Genomic DNA, 16,782 nt, shown 5'->3' on the forward strand with positions numbered 1-16,782 from the left:
AAAGAGAACAACCTGAGCTCCTCCAATCTATCCACGTAAATGAAGTCCCTCATCCCTGTAACCATTCTCATAAATTTTTTCTGTATCCTTGCTAAAACTTTAATATCCTTCAAAGGCATGGAGCCAAGAATTGAACACAATACTCCAATTGAGGCCAAACAAGTTACAAAGATTATTCATAACTTCCTTACCTTTGTACTCTATTTAATGGGGGCAAGGGGGGTCTCACCCACCGGTTGGAGGGCCGGTGAGAGCCCTGTTGTATATTACATATCTTGGATCTGTGCAGAGATGATACACAAGTTCAATGTGTGCCGGAACTTTATTTACAAGAGTTTTAAAATGTCTACTCCATGCTTCAGCTCCAGCTTCCAGCTCTTTCCACGCTTTGTTTACTTTTCTCTAGGTTCATACCCATCTAAGCTAATCAAGCACAGTGAGCATCAATAGTAAACAGACTCACATAATCAAACTCAGAACACTTGAACACAACAAGCCTTCTGCTGCATCTTTTAGGGAAGGCCTTCTGTATTAAGTGCCAGTCAGGCACTCTTAATTGGACAAGGGCAGGCTTTCCCTGTGATCAAGAACCTCAGAGGAGAAGTACCACCCATCGAGGGCTCAGAGGCCACTAGCTCTATTGATTGGCAGTGCCACCAAGAAGGCAGTGGCTGTAGTTGGCACAACACTCACCTGAAGCCTGGTACCCAGGCCACAGGTGAGTGATGGCAGGAAGGGGCTCATGGATGAGGGTCAGGGGTCGGCAGCAAGAACAGGGAGTGGCTCTCAGTGGGCCACCCGTTCCCAATGCTGGGTTCCTTGATCAGGCACTGAGTGCCTTTGAAAGAGGGACTGACCCCGCCCCCACCCCTGTTCCCCACCCCCCGCCCCCATCCCCACCTGGGATCAGCAAGCAAATCCACATGGCAGATGGGTTTGCCTGTCATGCTCCCCCATAGCAAGCTCCCCACCCGCAGGCCACAGCTGGGTTAATACCAGTGACAGTGGGTGGGATGAGGCACTTATGTGGACATTAATTGCCCAATTAAGGGCCTAAATTGGTGGCAGGGCAGGAAGGCCATCAGGCAGGGGACCCCACCTGCCACCCTCCCACCTGTTTAAGTTCCCCTGCCACCAAATCTGCCACTGGGGAGGGCAGTAAATTCTGCCCTATGCTCTATTTATAAAACCCAGTGTTCCATATGCTTTTTTAATCACTTTCTCAACCTGTCCTGCCAACTGCAATTTTTTATGCAAATTTAGCTGTTAATTTTATATCAGTTGTGTTTGATTATATGCAGCTAGAAGGGATTCATTGTGGCTTCACTTAAACAGATAAAAACTGGGCTGGTAGTTGAGTTAGGAGGTGTATGCTTGTGATGTTTCACTCTGTAAATAAATGTTAGATTCAGTAAAGATTTGGCTCCAGTGCTATCCTTCAGCAACTGGCTTTCTGGAACATAATATCTCTCTGTTCCTACAACCCCTTTCGAATAGTATTGTTTATTTTATATTGCCTCTCCTCTTTCTTCCTACCAAAATGTATCACTTCACCCTCCCTACGTAAAATTTCTTCTGTCACATTTCCACCCATTCCACCAGTTTGTTAACGCCCTCTTCTAGTCAATCACTTTCCTCCTCACGGTTCACTACACTTCCAGGTTTTGTGTCTTCTGCAAATTTTGACCCCCAAATCTCGGTCATTAATATATATCAATACTGGTGTTGATTGAGGGATAAATATTGCCCAGTATACTGGGAATAACTTCCATACTTTTCTTCAAAATAGTGCCAGGGGATCTTTTACACCACCTGCGAAAGCAAACAGGGTTTCGGTTTAATGTCTAATCCAAAAGACAGCACCTCCAACGGTGCAGTAATTCCTCAGCATTAGATCTTTGCGGTCAAGTCCTGGAGTGGGACAACTTTCTACCTCAGCGGTCAGTGCATTTCCAGATATGAATATGCAACTTGAACAAGACGATAATGGTTTTACATGCAAGTACATTATAAATTTTCTCACGAAGATATTGTCACGGATTTTATCCCTCAGCCTCTGCAGCGAGCAGCTTCTCGTCATCAGTGATATCCTCCATTTCATCATGATCTCTCTCCTCTGAGTTCAACGGCCTCTTAACCTCCCTAAATCTCTCCTTCCATATAACCTCCCCAACCCCTACTCACGGCTAATCTCTTGATCTTGCTAGCCCCATCATATCAATCGCAAACAAGGCCATTTCTGATCACTTTCTTTATCACTCACCAACCACAACCCCCTTCCACACCCCAATTCTGCCTCCTTCTGTAAAGATCCCTGGAAAAAAACTAACTCCAATTTATTTCATTTTAAACTGCCCCTTCAAATCCCAACTCTCCAGCCTTGGGCTCTCCACCTGCAACAACCTTCCTGCAGCTACTGATTTACTCAACCGCACTCTCACCCCTAGTTTTGATGCCCTAGTCCCCAGTAAAACCATTACTGTTGCTCTCCCTGGCCATTCCTCCTGGTACGATTGTCATTTCTGCTCCCTTAAGTCCAAGGGATGGAGACTTGAGTGGATTTTGAAGACAACTGCTTTAGCCGTCCACTGCGGTCTGGCTGGATCACAGAAAATACTGCTGGGAAAGTGGAGTTGAGGCAGAAGATTAGCCATGATCACACTGAATGGTGGAACAGGCTCAAGCGGCCATAAGGTCCTATTTCTAGTGTTATTGTTTCAATCACTTAATCCCAGAGGTAGGGTTTTATGTAAATAATGAATACAACAATCTAGAATTGTGTTAAAATCCTCCAGTGAAACCAGATTTTTCTGAGCATCAGCAAAACATTTTTGCATCAAATCCACAAGCTATAAGGTTCCACGTCACCTGGGGTAACAGTACTGTAGTTAAAAAAAAAACATAGATGACTCTGAATACACAAATCCTAATATATGCAATCAGGTCTTTCTACAGCTATGTTGCTTTCAGATTCATAGGGCTTCAAAATGACATTGAGAAAAACAGAAAAAAGATAATGCTAAAAGCCTTATATCAGAATGTGTGAAGCATTTGCAGCAAAGCAGATGAATTAATAGCACAGCTAGAAATGAATGAGTTTGAACTAAATGCCATTGCAGAGCTGTGGTTGCAGAGTGACCAAGGTTGGGAACAGGTGCTAGACTTCAGCCAATTCGATTCACTCCACGTGATATCAAGAAACGGCTGAAGGCACTGGATAGTGCAAAGGCTATGGGCCCTGACAATATTCCGGCAATTGTACTGAAGGCTTGTGCTCCAGAACTTGCCGCGCCCCTAGTCAAACTGTTCCAGTACAGCTACAACACTGGCATCTACCCGGCTATGTGGAAAATTACCCAGGTATGTCCTGTAAACAAAAAGCAGGACAAATCCAACCCTAGACAACTACCGCCCATCAGTCTACTCTCAATCATCAGTAAAGTAATGGAAGGGGTCATCAACAGTGCTATCAGGTGGCACATGCTTAGCAATAACCTGCTCACTGATGCCCAGTTTGGGTTCCGCCTCGGCCACTCAGCTCCTGACCTCATTACAACCTTGATTCAAACATGGACAAAGAGCTGAACTCCCGAGTTGAGGTGAAAATGACTGCCTTTGACATCAAGGCCACGTTTGACCAAGTATGGCAACAAGGAGTCCTAGCAAAACTAGAGTCAATGGGAATCAGGATGAAATCTCTCCACTGGTTGGAGTCATACCTAGCACAAAGGAAGATAGTTGTGGTTGTTGGAGGTCAGTCACCTCAGCTCCAGGACATCACTGCAGGAGTTCCTCAGGGTACTGTCCTCGGCCCAGCCATCTTCAGCTGCTTCATCAATGACCTTCCTTCCATCATAAGGTCAGAAGTGGGGATGTTCGCTGATGATTGCACAATGTTCAGCACCATTCGCGACTCCTCAGATACTGCTGCAGTCCATGTCCAAATGCATCAAGACCTGGACAATATCCAAGCTTGAGCTGACAAATGGCAAGTAACACTTGTGCCATACAAGTGTCAGGCAATGACCATCTCCAACAAGAGAGAATCTAACCATCACCCCTTGACATTCAATGGCATTACCATTACTGAATCCCCCACTATCAACATCCGGGGAGTTACCATTGACCAGAAACTGAACTGGACTAGCCATATAAATACTGTGGCTACAAGAGCAGGTCAGAGGCTAGGAATTGTGTGACGAGTAACTCACCTCCTGACTCCCCAAAGCCTGTCCACCATCTACAAGGCACAAGTCAGGAGAGTGATGAAATATTCCCCACTTGCCTGGATGACAGCAGTTCCCACGACCCTCAAGAAGCTTGGCACTATCCAGGACAAAGCAGCCTGCTCGATTGGCAGCCCATCCACAAACATTCACTCCCTCCACCACCGACGCACAGTAGCAGCAGTGTGTACCATCAACAAGGTGGACTGCAGGAATTTACCAAGGCTGCTTAGACAGCACCTTCCAAACCCACGACCACTGGCATCTAAAAGGACAAGGGCAGCAGATAGATGGGAACACCACCACCTGGAAGTTTCCCTTCAAGTCACGCACCATCTTGACTTGGAAATATATCGCTGTTCCTTCACAGTCGCTGGGTCAAAATCCTGAAACTCCCTCCCTAACAGCACTGTGGGTGTACCTACACCACATGGACTGCAGCGGTTCAAGAAGGCAGCTCACCACCACCTTCTCAAGGGCAATAAGGGATGGGCAATAAATGCTGGCCCAGGCAGCAAAGCCCACATCCCATGAATGAATAAGAAAAAAATCAAAATTAATTTGCCTGGTTTTCTAAAGTCACTGGAAGAAAAACCCTGTTTAAAAAAAAATGAACTTGGGCATTCCTGGTGGTTATGTTTCAGGATCAACCACTTAACCATCGTCAATAATTTTTCTAAGCATCTATTTGATGAAACGAAGTGATATGAATTTGAAACTCTTGTTTCATGAAATTCAAATTCTGCTGGTTAACAATATTTTCTACAAATTGCCAGTTTTATGTGTGGTTAAACTCAATGCCAAAAATTGAGTATCTGCCCTCGGTTTTGGGTAGAATTTCGTACCGAAAACCATCATTCATCTGTTAGAACAAAAACAGAAACAGAAATACCTGGAAAAACTCAGCAGGTTTGGCAGCAACGGCGGAGAAGAGGGTCATGAAGACTCGAAACGTCAACTCTTTTCTTCTCCGCCGATGCTGCCACACCTGCTGAGTTTTTCCAGGTAATTCTGTTTCTGTTTTTGTTTTGGATTTCCAGCATCCGCAGTTTTTTGTTTGTATTCACCTGTTAGGACTGTATTTGTAGCAGGCTGGTTGAACCTCTGATATCAATCGGTTGGTGACAACGACTTGATGTAACCTGTCACCAGTGTTTTGAGAACTGTGTGTGTGTAGATCTTGTATTTGCTTCTATGTTGTCACACCAGTTCTACCAAATCGGCAAAATGCTTTATAGGATTATCAAATTGAACGTTCACCACCATTCCCGAACTCTGCTTCCGAGTTAGCAGGAAGTCAACAATAAGTTTCGTTTTCCTCCTTTTTTGCGTCAGACCTGCATTTGTTTGACCCGCCTAAAATTAGTACAAGTTGCTTCTTTATTACTGGATGTCATCTAGCATTGGGACACTCTGATTTCTACTGACATCATTATAGAATCAGAAAACCCCTAGCTCTAGATGGACTGACGTTCCCCTTAAGTAAAGTCTGACAGTAAGCCTGGTCTTCACTCTGGTCGCAGACTCGTCCTTCTTTGCACAGAACTATGCAGAATGAGACAGACACTGAAATACTGCTTCAATGCCGGGTACTTGATCATAGGTATGTGGAAATATGTAGTAACTTAGCGAGCAAATAGATAAGGAAATAAATTGTAAAACCAATATGGAATGCTATCACATTGATATTTTGGGTTGAATTTTATTGCTGATCAAGGTAAGGGAATGGGATACTGTGTATTGCTTGTGGTACTGAGATGCAGTTATCGAGAGGAATCCATTGATCCTGATTGGATTTGTATTTATAGTTCAGCAGAACTAGATATTTTTATTATTTTCAGATCTACAGGTCAATATGCCCTTCTTTGGATTCAACACTAACAGGCATCTAACAGGAATCAATCTGTAATTGATCTGTTGGTATAGTTGGATAATACTGAGGTTTTATTGTAATACCGAGATGCAGAAACCACTTAATATTAGAATTTTAATTCTACTTTGCTATTAGGTGAAACCTGTATTCTCCAGCCACCTGATAGAGGATAAAGCGCAGGAAGATGTTGAATATGATATGATTATATGTCTTGAATTAGATGATCCTTCTGCTGTATGGATTAGGCCATGATCAATGAATTCTGCATGCAATCAATTCCACTCTTTCAAATTGAAGTTAATCCTTACTTAGAACCCGTGGTTTTCCTGTTAGTAATTTGTAGTGGAAAATTTACATATGAGGAAGAATGTAACTTCTCGAAACATTAAAACATAAGAAACAGGATTAGGCCATATGGTTCCTCGAGCCAACGCCTGCATTTGTAAAGATCCTGGCTGACCCTCACCTCAACTCCACTTACCTGCCCCAGTTTCATATTCCTTGAGTCCCTTGGAGTTGAACAAACTCTCAGTCTCAGCTTTGAATATAACAAACATGCCAACCGCCCCGTCTCAAAAATCAAATACAAATTCTAAAAATCAAGGGACTTAGAATAAAAAACATGAATTGCTATTTTTTTTACCCCCAAACACATACCAATAATAGGTAGACAGTTGGTTTATACAGCTTATTAATGGCTTTTTAAATCTCTCACAGTTTGGAGCTCTTCACAAAAATTATATTGCTGCATCTGGAAATGCTTTACAAAAACATTTTAAAGTTCTTACTTGTTATCAGTTGTGCATTCTAGAGGTTTATGTTTAGCAGCCTAGTGTCTCTGGTTAGTCTAGTGGAGTTGTTGAATGAAGCAGATTTCTGGGAGATATTCTATTTTGATTGACTATTCCACAGTGAAAAGTGCCCTAAAATTGGGTATTATATACTTTACAGCCCTACCGTTGGAGTGTAAATAGAAGAGGATACAGCCCTGAATTTGAAATGATCTGAGCCCCAACTCTTGTGGGCTTTGCTATGGATAATTACTAAAATTGCCGTATTATTTCCTCTATAACCTACTGCCATCTCCTTATTACTCTGTATACATCACTTCCAACCTTCTAATACTTGATATAACTTACTCCCATTCATTTAATTCCCTGTATAAGTCACCACCAGCCCCCAATTCTCACTGTATAACTTACACCCAACCATCTAATACTGTGTATAACGATATGCAAGTTCAGGCACTTTCCTGATTTGGAACTATATCACTGTTCCTTCACTGTCACTGGCTCAAAATACTGCAACTCCCTTACGGCACTTTGGGTGTGCCTATGCCAGATGCACCACAGCAAATCAAGAAGGCAGCACATTACCATCTTCTCAAGGGCAATTAGAGATGGGCAATAAATGCTGGTCTTGCCAGCGGCACTCACATCCCATGAATGAATAGAAAAATCTGATTCTTGATTAATACTCTTTCCAACAGTAAAGCCATTGGTTGAGGCCTATAAATATTCCCACCATTTTCTGACCCTTGATATTTCTTATTTCCATCCATACTGGTTCTACTTTCTGATCTTAAGAGCCAAGGCCCTTCCTCACTATTGTCGTTATGTTGCCCTTTATTAGCAGAATCAGCTCCCTGGCCCACCTTTTCCATTTTTCTGTCTTTTTGAATATCCCTGGAATAGTTAGTCCCCAACCTTTGTGAACATGTAATCACCTCTCTGTAATGACCATTAGATCAATCCCAACTCCATTTGTGCCATTAATTTGTCTATCTTGTTATGAATGTTTTCATTCAGATAAGGCATGATTAATTTTAACTTTTTACCGTTTTCCCCTGTCTATCTCAAGGGGTGGGCGGAGGCTCGTGTGGAGCATAAAGATTGATGTGGACCAGTTGGGCTGAATGGCCTACTTCTTTGCTATACATTAAGTGAAATTTGATGTAATTTTCATCATGTTATCACATTTCATCATCACGCAAAAACTTCCCTCAAAGTAAGCATGTTCCATTTTTACCGGTTCAAACGCCTGTTTAATTTGTTTCTAGTGCAAGAAAGAAGATGGCGGATTTTGTACAACGTGAAGTGCTACAGGTGCAAAACTTTGTCAAAAGCGGAAATCAGTTTTTGAGCACTGCTCGGTCATTCATTGCAAACTCCACGCGAGAGGGAAAGCTTACCCAAGATAGAGGAAGAGCCTACTTTAAAGAGGTACTGTTTTTAACTTGTTCATTAAAGATACATAAAATTTGAAAGTGGATTATCCACTCTTCCCTCTTCTGAAATATTTTTAATTAATATACAGGTTGGGGTTTCTGCCACCATCCAACTGATTTTGTAGCACTATGAGAACAAGCAGATCCTTTACACCAGATCCCCACTCACTTTTGCACCATAATGTTTCTCAAACCATCAGTTTTTGGCACACTATATGTCACTGCTCTCTTCTTAAAACACAAGCACAACAAGAGCTGAATCCTCACGCTCTTTAGCCAAGGACAATACCTCTTCCCCCTCCAGTCAGCAGCATTCTGTTCCACCTGAGCTGCGCCTGCTCACCCATTCTCTGGGTTCCCTTGTTCAAAAAAGGTTGTAAGGATAAGCCTTACAGACCAGTGAGTTTAATGTCGGTGGTGGGAAAACTTCCAGAAACAATTATTCGGGATAGAATTAATTGTCACATGGCAAAATGTGGGTTAGTTAGGAAGAGCCAGCATGGATTTCTTAAGGGAAAATCGTGTTTAACCAACTGGCTGGAGTTTTTTGAAGAGGTAGCAGAGAGGGTCGATGCTGTTGATGTGGTGTACATGGACTTCCAAAAGGCATTCGATACAGTGCCACACAACAGACTTTTGAGAAAAGTTATAGCTCATGGAATAAAAGGGACAATACCAACGTGGTTACAAAATTGGCTCAGTACTAGGGAACAGCGAGTAATGGTTAATGGATATTTTTTGGGCTGGAGGAAGGTTTATTGTGGAGTTCCCCGGGGGTCGGTATTGGGACCCTTGCTTTTCCTGATATATATTAATGATCTGGGTCTTGGTGTGCAGGGGACTGATTCAAAGTCTGCAGATGATGCAAAACTTGGAAGCATTGTAAACTGTGAGGAGGACATTGTAGAACTTCAAAAGGACATAGACAAGTTGGTGGAATGGGAAGATAGGTGGCAGATGAAGTTCAATGCAGAAAAATGTGAGGTAATTGATTTTGGTAGGAAGAACATGGAGAGACAATATAAAATAAGGGGTACAACTCTAAAGGATGTGCAGGAGCAGAGGGACCTGGGAGTATATGTGCATGTTATTAAAGGTGGCAGGATAGGTGGAGAGAGCAGTTAATAAAGCATACAGCATCCTAGGCTTTATTAATAGGGGCACAGAGTACAAGAGCAAGGATGTTACGCTGAACTTGTATAAGACACTGATTAGACCTCAGCTGGAGTATTGTGTACAGCTCTGGGCGCCACACTTAGGAAAGGATCTGAATGCATTGGAGAGAGTGTAGAAGAGGTTTGCAAAAATAGTTCCAGGGATGAGAAACTTCAGTTATGAGGATAGATTGCAGAAGTTGAGACTGTTCTCCTTGGAGAGGAGAAGGCTAAGAGGAGATTTGATAGAGGTGTTCAAGATCATGAGGAAGCTGGACAGAGTAGATAGGGAGAAGCTTACCACTCGTAAAAGGATCGAGAACAAGAGGGCACAGATTTAAAGTGATTTGCAAAAGAAGCAAATGCGATGTGAGAAAAAACTTTTTCACACAGCGAGTGGTTTGAGTCTAGAATGCACTGCCTGGAACTGTGGTGGAGGCAGGTTCAATCAAGGCATTCAAGAGGGTATTAGATGATTATTTCAGTAGAACCAATGTGCAGGGTCACAGGGAAAAAGCAGGAGAATGGCACTGAGTCATAATGCTCAATCGGAGAGCCGATGCAGACACAGTGGGCTGAATGGCCTCCTTCTGCACCCTAACAATTCTGTGATTTGGGGTTTCGCTCCCATCTGGTATGAAAGGTGGTGTTCCTTATTGTGGGTGGGGAATCTACCCTACTGTTTGACTCAATAGTCTAACCTGTTTATTTTTTTCAGACATTTCAGACATTCAGACATATACCAGCTGCATATTTCTCACACTTTCTGCTTTTATTTAGCTCTAATTCAACTAGTTTGATTTTAATACCTAATTTTGAATAAGTACATCGTTCTTAATGACTAAAAGTTTCACATTAAAATGTTTGTTTTTTAAATTTTGCAGATGTTGCATACAATATTATTTTGTGGCAGCATTAATAATCCTATTATTAAACCGGAAGAAATTTTGGAATATGGTGAATTTCAGTCATTATCTGCCAAGTATCCCGACGTCTTTCAGAAATACAACATCCACCTCCCAACGCGTCCCCCTTACACAGTGCTACTTAATGCGGTAAGTTTAGTCAGTTCAAGCTGAGAGGCGCAGTGTGTTAAACAGAATTTTTTTTTATTCATTCAAGGGAAGTGGGCTTCACTGGCTAGGCCAGCATTTATTGCCCATCCCTAATTGCCCTTGACAAGGTGGTGATGAGCTGCATTCTTGAACCGCTGTACTCCATTTAGCCAATTAAACCTGAGCCAATAGCCTGATATCTGCTCATTTCTCACATCCTTTAATGTTCCTATGCAAACGTACAGCAGGTCAGATTTTGTTCTGTTACAGCTGGAAGTGCAGCAAGATGTTATTTCAGCAGCCAATGTTACAGTGCAGAGAACAAGCCTCATTTTATCTGGTATAGCTTCATTTAAAAAATCATGGTAAGCTTCTGGCATTATTAATATCCCCAATAATGAATCCACCTTGCAGATTGAGACTGGAGGAATGGTCTAGTGCTACTGCAACAGCTGAAAAAGACAAGGCAGTCAGTTTGTATGAGGATCACTGCAGTGTCTGAGGTTGATGCTTCTCCAGGACATGAAGCTCAAAGCATTAAAGACTCTTCAGTTGAGGTGCTATTGTCTATAATGGTGGTGAGCTGCCTTCTTGAACCACTGCCCTCCATTTAGTCAATTAAACCTGAGTCTGATATCTGCTCATTTCTCACATCCTTTAATGTTCCTATGCAAACGTACAGCAGGTCAGATTTTGTTCTGTTACAGCTGGAAGACCCGGATTTCTGAGGAAAGATGGTTCACAGATGGAATGATAATGGTCTTCTGGAAGGCTAGGGGTCTCCACAATGAGTACCACGTCCAGGAACTGCCCCTCTAACCCCTCCCCCTCCTTCCAAATTCCCCAAGAACTACTCAAAGCCAGAATTAGCAGAGTTGCCAAGGTATCTGGAGGCAGTCAAACTTTGGAACAGGTAACAGTTCTGAGCAACTTATTCAGCTTTAGCCACATTTGCCCTCACTGTATTGAACATCTGCTACTTACCAACAATCTACAGGATGTACCACAGTACTATCCATACTCCCTTCCCACTCTGAAAATATTCATTTTTTTTTAGCTGCTGAATATGTGAGAATATCTTGGAAAGCTTAGATCATAGATTTTTCATTACCAGCACTTGTTCTCAGCCATGTGAAGGAATATCTTAAGAAGGCTGAATTGCATCTCATATGATGACAGACACACTGTCTTTACTCAATACCTTCTTATTAATGGGAAAATGGCCAACTGCCAAAGACAATGCCCCTAATACTCCTGCGAATAACCCTTTGTGTGTTCATTTTGGGCCAAATAAGGATAGATCTGAGCAGTATTTAAATGGTGAAAAGCTAGGAACGCTGGAGGTCCAAAGAGATTTTCGGGGTTCATGTGCACAGTTCCCTAAAATGTAGTAGTTAGGTACAAAAATATAATCCAAAAGGCTATGGAAATGTGCCAGAACACACAGGGGAGTTTTGCTACACCTGTACAAAGCCCCAGAGTACCGTAATAAAATGGGGTTGAGAAACTTATCAGTCATGATTGAATGGCGGAGCAGACTCGATGGGCCGAATGGCCTAATTTCTGCTCCTATGTCTTATGGTCTTATGGTAACAAAAACAAAATTTGCTGGAAAAACTCAGCAGGTCTGACAGCATCTGTGGAGAGGAAGACAGAGTTAACATTTAGAGTCCGTATGACTCTTCATCAGAACCTCTGATGAAGAGTTCTGATGAAGAGTCATACGGACTCGAAACGTTAACTCTGTCTTCCTGTCCACAGATGCTGTCAGACCTGCTGACTTTTTCCAGCAATTTTTGCTTTTGTTTCAAATTTCCGGCATCCACAGTATTTTGCTTTTACCAGAGCACCGTATACAGCTCTGGGCACCGCAGCTTGGAATATTTTGACCTTGGAGCGAGTGCAGTACTGATTCACCAGAATGGCAGCAGGGTTCGGAGGGTTAAATCATGAGGAGAGACTACATAAACTAGGCTTGTATTCCCTTGAATATAGAAAGTTAAGTGATGATTTTTAGGATTTTGGAAGGAATTGAAAGGATAGGTAGAGAGTAACTTTTTCCACTGATGGGGGAATCTAGGACAAGGGGGCATAAGCTTAATCAAAGCCAGGCCATTCTTGAAAGAAGTTAGGAAGCACTTCTTCATGAAAAGGATAGTAGAAGTGGAACTATCTCTCATAAAAAGCAGTAGATGCTAACTCATTTAATAATTTTAAACCTGAGATCAATATTTTTATGCTAGACGTGGGTATTAAGGGATATCGAGCCAAGGCGGGTAAATGGAGCTCAGATACGGATTGATCTCATTGAATGGCGGCAAAGGTTCGAGGGTTGGATTATCTACTCCTGTTCCCATGTTCCTAAATCATTGACCAGCTCCCTCAGAGCCTGCTGTAACTGTTGGAGAATTAATAAAGGACATATACTAGACACCCAGGGGAGATGTGGTATTCTCAAACAGCAAAAATGTTTGCCAGATTTGTTTTCAGGGAGATGCTTTGTCACTAATGGAACATCTGTGCAAAGGTCTTCAGTAGGATGGGCGAATGCCTTGGCAAAGGAGTTTCACAACCATCTCTAGAATGGGAGCCTTATAGTTATGGAGGAAAACAACATGCCAGCTACTGACTGAGTTGGGTTTGTTGCCTAAGAGAGACCCGTAATGACAGGATTCGATTTTTACAAAAGACTTGAAGAGCTTCTGTTCATTGGGAAAAGCTTGATAGAAGACATCTCTTCGCTGCTGGTTTCCAGTCTCTCTCCAATTCAAGCTTTCTTGCCTTATGCGATTTTACTGATACTCCCTGAACATTCTTGTTCCTTTTAAGTTGTCGTCTTGGATGCTCTTCCTCCTCGGCAAGTTCTCATTGTGATCAAATCAATACATCATCCTTGTTTTCCTATCACAACTCATTCTTTCTCAGGACCTTAAATCTGTGGAATTCACCACTTGCCATAGTTTTCCCATCCTCTTACAATCTCAGGCATTTCAAACACATGTCACCTAATCTCTACTTCCCAAATTGCCTTGCCTTCTTTTTCACCCTTTTGAGCCTTGATGAAACTTTACAATGTGTCCCTCCAGCTAGAATTCTTTCAATAATAAGTAGGATGTTGAACGAAAGTCTTAAATTGCCTGTGACAGGGTCTACACAATGATTGGTAACGTACCAGTCTTTCTTCACTCATTATCTTCCATTTACCGAATAGTAGCAATCAGTTGACAAATATCACAAGAACGATGAGCCTTTAACATGTTGGCAAATTTTGCAAGCCTTGAAGAAGAGTGTAAACAACACTTTGACCAATGTAAAAGCTTATCAATGGGCACAAATACAAAAATAATTCTGAGGTGGTTTGGAGATTATTGCTTAGCGGAGCATTATAGATCCTGGCTAAGATTAATGGAGCTTTTAAATTTTCTGTGTGGTAATATAAGTCCCAATGTACAATGCAGGAGAGGAGTATTAAGGATATTCTTTGGCCCAGGTGGTAAATAGGTGCAGCACACCAAGTGTCCAGTCCTGGGATCACCCTTATTTCTTGTCCTGAGCTATTTAAATGGCCAGGGAGGGGTGAGGGGACAGCAGCCCTGGTACAGGTCTGGCCTCTGACATGGCTGGGAAACCCATCTCACAGTTGTTAAATTTAAATAACTACCAGAATCTGGGGAATGCAGCCTTATTTAAACATTACAAAACTTGGAGCCATCTCGCCCCAGAGTGGGTTACTCAACCCCCTCCAACCCGCTGCAGTTAAAGCAGAAAAAACAGAAATAGGCAGGTTTGGGGTGGATTGGTGTGCATATTTTGACAGACTGCCACTCCTCCCTCCAACCCTCCCCCGCCTCCCCCCCCCCCCCCCCCCCTTCCAAATAGCTCTCTCCTACCCGATGTGGGGGGGAGGGATTAAATTTCCTTCTGTTGTTTATCTCACCCCTGTTGGGCGTTGCTGTGTGCTGATGTAGTGTTTGTGTACATGGCAGTGACTGTGTTTCAAAAGCAATTCATTGAATTTGAAGTGCTTCAGATTGTCCTATGGCCTTGATAGGTGCTATACAAATGCAAGTTGTTTCTTTCTTTAATGATTGGTACATGTTTGTTTTACAGGTTGTTGAAATCATGGGAACAAGTGTAAATGAAGTTTTGCAATGTCTAGTGGATTTGAATGATCAAATGGCCGTGGACTTCACTGATGATAACAGCAGCAAATGTGGAAATGCCTTTGTATCAACAGTCATCAGCTACTGCTACTTTTACAATGTTACTGCCAGAGAGAAGACAACAGACAATTATTTTGGTGCTTCACTGTCATGTAAAGGAAGGCAGCAGAAAGAAATTATGATTGATATATTGTGCTCTCAAACATGGCACAGGGACATTAGCCTGGCAGTGTGTGTTGGCAACTGGTTTAATAAACAAGCTTTTAGGTTTCCTCCTAAAGTGCAATCCAAGGCTTATAAAATAAACCCTCCTGGTGTGGGCAGTACTCCAGGCAGTCGGTATGATCGCCCATCAAGGGTCCAGATGTCCAGCTCCCTTGAAAGAAGCAGACCTCCTCTTAAGCAACGAATAAGCTTAATTCCCAGAGCACCTTATGAGATATACTATGATATGCTCACGGATGTGAATTATGATCCAATTCCTGTCAGCCACAAACATCTGTATGAATTTGGCAACTGTGCTGAGTGTGAATCTCTAAGCCAACTTCTGTACGCTAACCAACAAATTGTTGAGAGACTTGAATACATAAATCTTTTAACTGAACCAACTGATCTATCTAGGCTGATTAATTCAAAACATGAAAGACTTGAAAAAAATCTCAAATTATTAGGATTTAATGGAGGACGTCATTTGGAATTTTATAATCCAGCTGCATAGAGATTATTGCACTGAAGGCATTTTATACCAATCAGTATGTCACATTCCTGGTCATTAATAATCCAGTTGCATGTATACAGTTGTAGAGTCTTACACTTTGGGCTGTAAGATACAATTTAAGGGACAGAAAATTCTGGGTAACATGCACTCACAATTTCCCAGTTTGTGCTTCCTGTGGGTGATTATTCACACTGGGAATGGAGCAGTCTAATGAAAATGAATATTTTAAAAGTGCAACATTTTCAAATGGACTGGTTTCTGTGATTCAATCAATTGTGACAGAGAAACTGGCCTTTTCAATTTTAAACAACTCCTGATGCTGATATCAAATGACAAGAAATAAGTCCTACAGTCTGTTTCCTTCATTTGCTCTGCATCATGTGCCTGCCAGGCATGCAATACAAATCCTGCAGCCTGGCAAGTCAGTAATCAATCAAAAATAAATTTAAAATGATAGTAACATTTATGAACACAGGTTAAATATATTTTTATAACTGCAGACAAAAAACAAGTACTTATAAGTAAATTCATAGCCTGGGACTGTGATGTGGTATACAACGCACGAACAGGGCTCTTTTTACCTTTTTAAGTAAAGTTTATACTATATTAATGTCACTTCCTTTAAATATGATACAGGAACAAAAGTTGAAATTAAACAACTCTGCAGGAAATTTCATGATGTGATAAATGTGATTTAAGATCTATTACAGCAATATAGGGTCTTTTCACACTTACCTGCTAAATTTTATGGAATGAAATCATTTCAGTTTTATCCTCTGATGTGTCCTGTGGTGTCATCACATACTTTTGCATTCAGCAGAGTTTGACTTGATCTATCAGCATTTAACAGAGATGATAAGATTTTCTGTTTGCCGGAGTATTAACTACACAAGGCAAGTTTGCGTAAATAATATTTTTGTCTGTGTTGACAGTGCTTGATGGGTTGGAATTAAACAAGAAACTGATTCTTTGAAAGATCTAACCATGAACTGTTTGTAGGTGTTTGGCAACACTGAATGCTGGAAACATTACTTGTTTGACAGGAAAAAAAAACAAAATTGAATTGAATACATTATTACTTCATCAAACTCGAAGTCAATAAAATTATGCAAAGGAAATTCTACTTCTAGTGTCTTTATTTGAATAAACATGAAAATGCAGTATTGACGTGATGACAATATTTTTGTATAATTTCCCACTGGAACTGTGATTCACACAATCATCAATTTCTTAAAGTGATATTTCCAGGGAAAGTGATGAGAAAGTGTAAGAAAATCTTATTGATAAATACATATGCCAACGGTTATATGTATTTCAAGTTGTTATGGGGGTTGGTTAGCTCAGTTGGCTAGTGCATTGTTCAGAA

The 16,782-nt window shown here is 41.6% G+C and overlaps 1 protein-coding gene across 2 annotated transcripts; it reads left to right on the forward strand.

Moving 5' to 3' along the window:
* Positions 1 to 5,519: 5,519 nt before the first annotated feature.
* LOC144699817 (uncharacterized) lies at positions 5,520 to 16,534 on the forward strand. Of its 2 annotated transcripts, XM_078571099.1 has the most exons (4): positions 5,520 to 5,829; positions 8,159 to 8,321; positions 10,365 to 10,535; positions 14,646 to 16,534. In XM_078571099.1, exons 1-4 carry the CDS (start codon positions 5,774 to 5,776, stop codon positions 15,414 to 15,416), a joined length of 1,161 nt encoding a protein of 386 aa, XP_078427225.1. In that variant the 5' UTR covers positions 5,520 to 5,773; the 3' UTR covers positions 15,417 to 16,534. The 2 variants fall into 2 exon arrangements, with proteins under 2 accessions (XP_078427225.1, XP_078427226.1); XM_078571100.1 differs by lacking the exon at positions 10,365 to 10,535.
* Positions 16,535 to 16,782: the final 248 nt, after the last annotated feature.

This window comes from Cetorhinus maximus, chromosome 24 (genome assembly GCF_964194155.1).
Source record: "Cetorhinus maximus chromosome 24, sCetMax3.hap1.1, whole genome shotgun sequence".
In the NCBI taxonomy this organism is placed as follows: domain Eukaryota; kingdom Metazoa; phylum Chordata; class Chondrichthyes; order Lamniformes; family Cetorhinidae; genus Cetorhinus; species Cetorhinus maximus.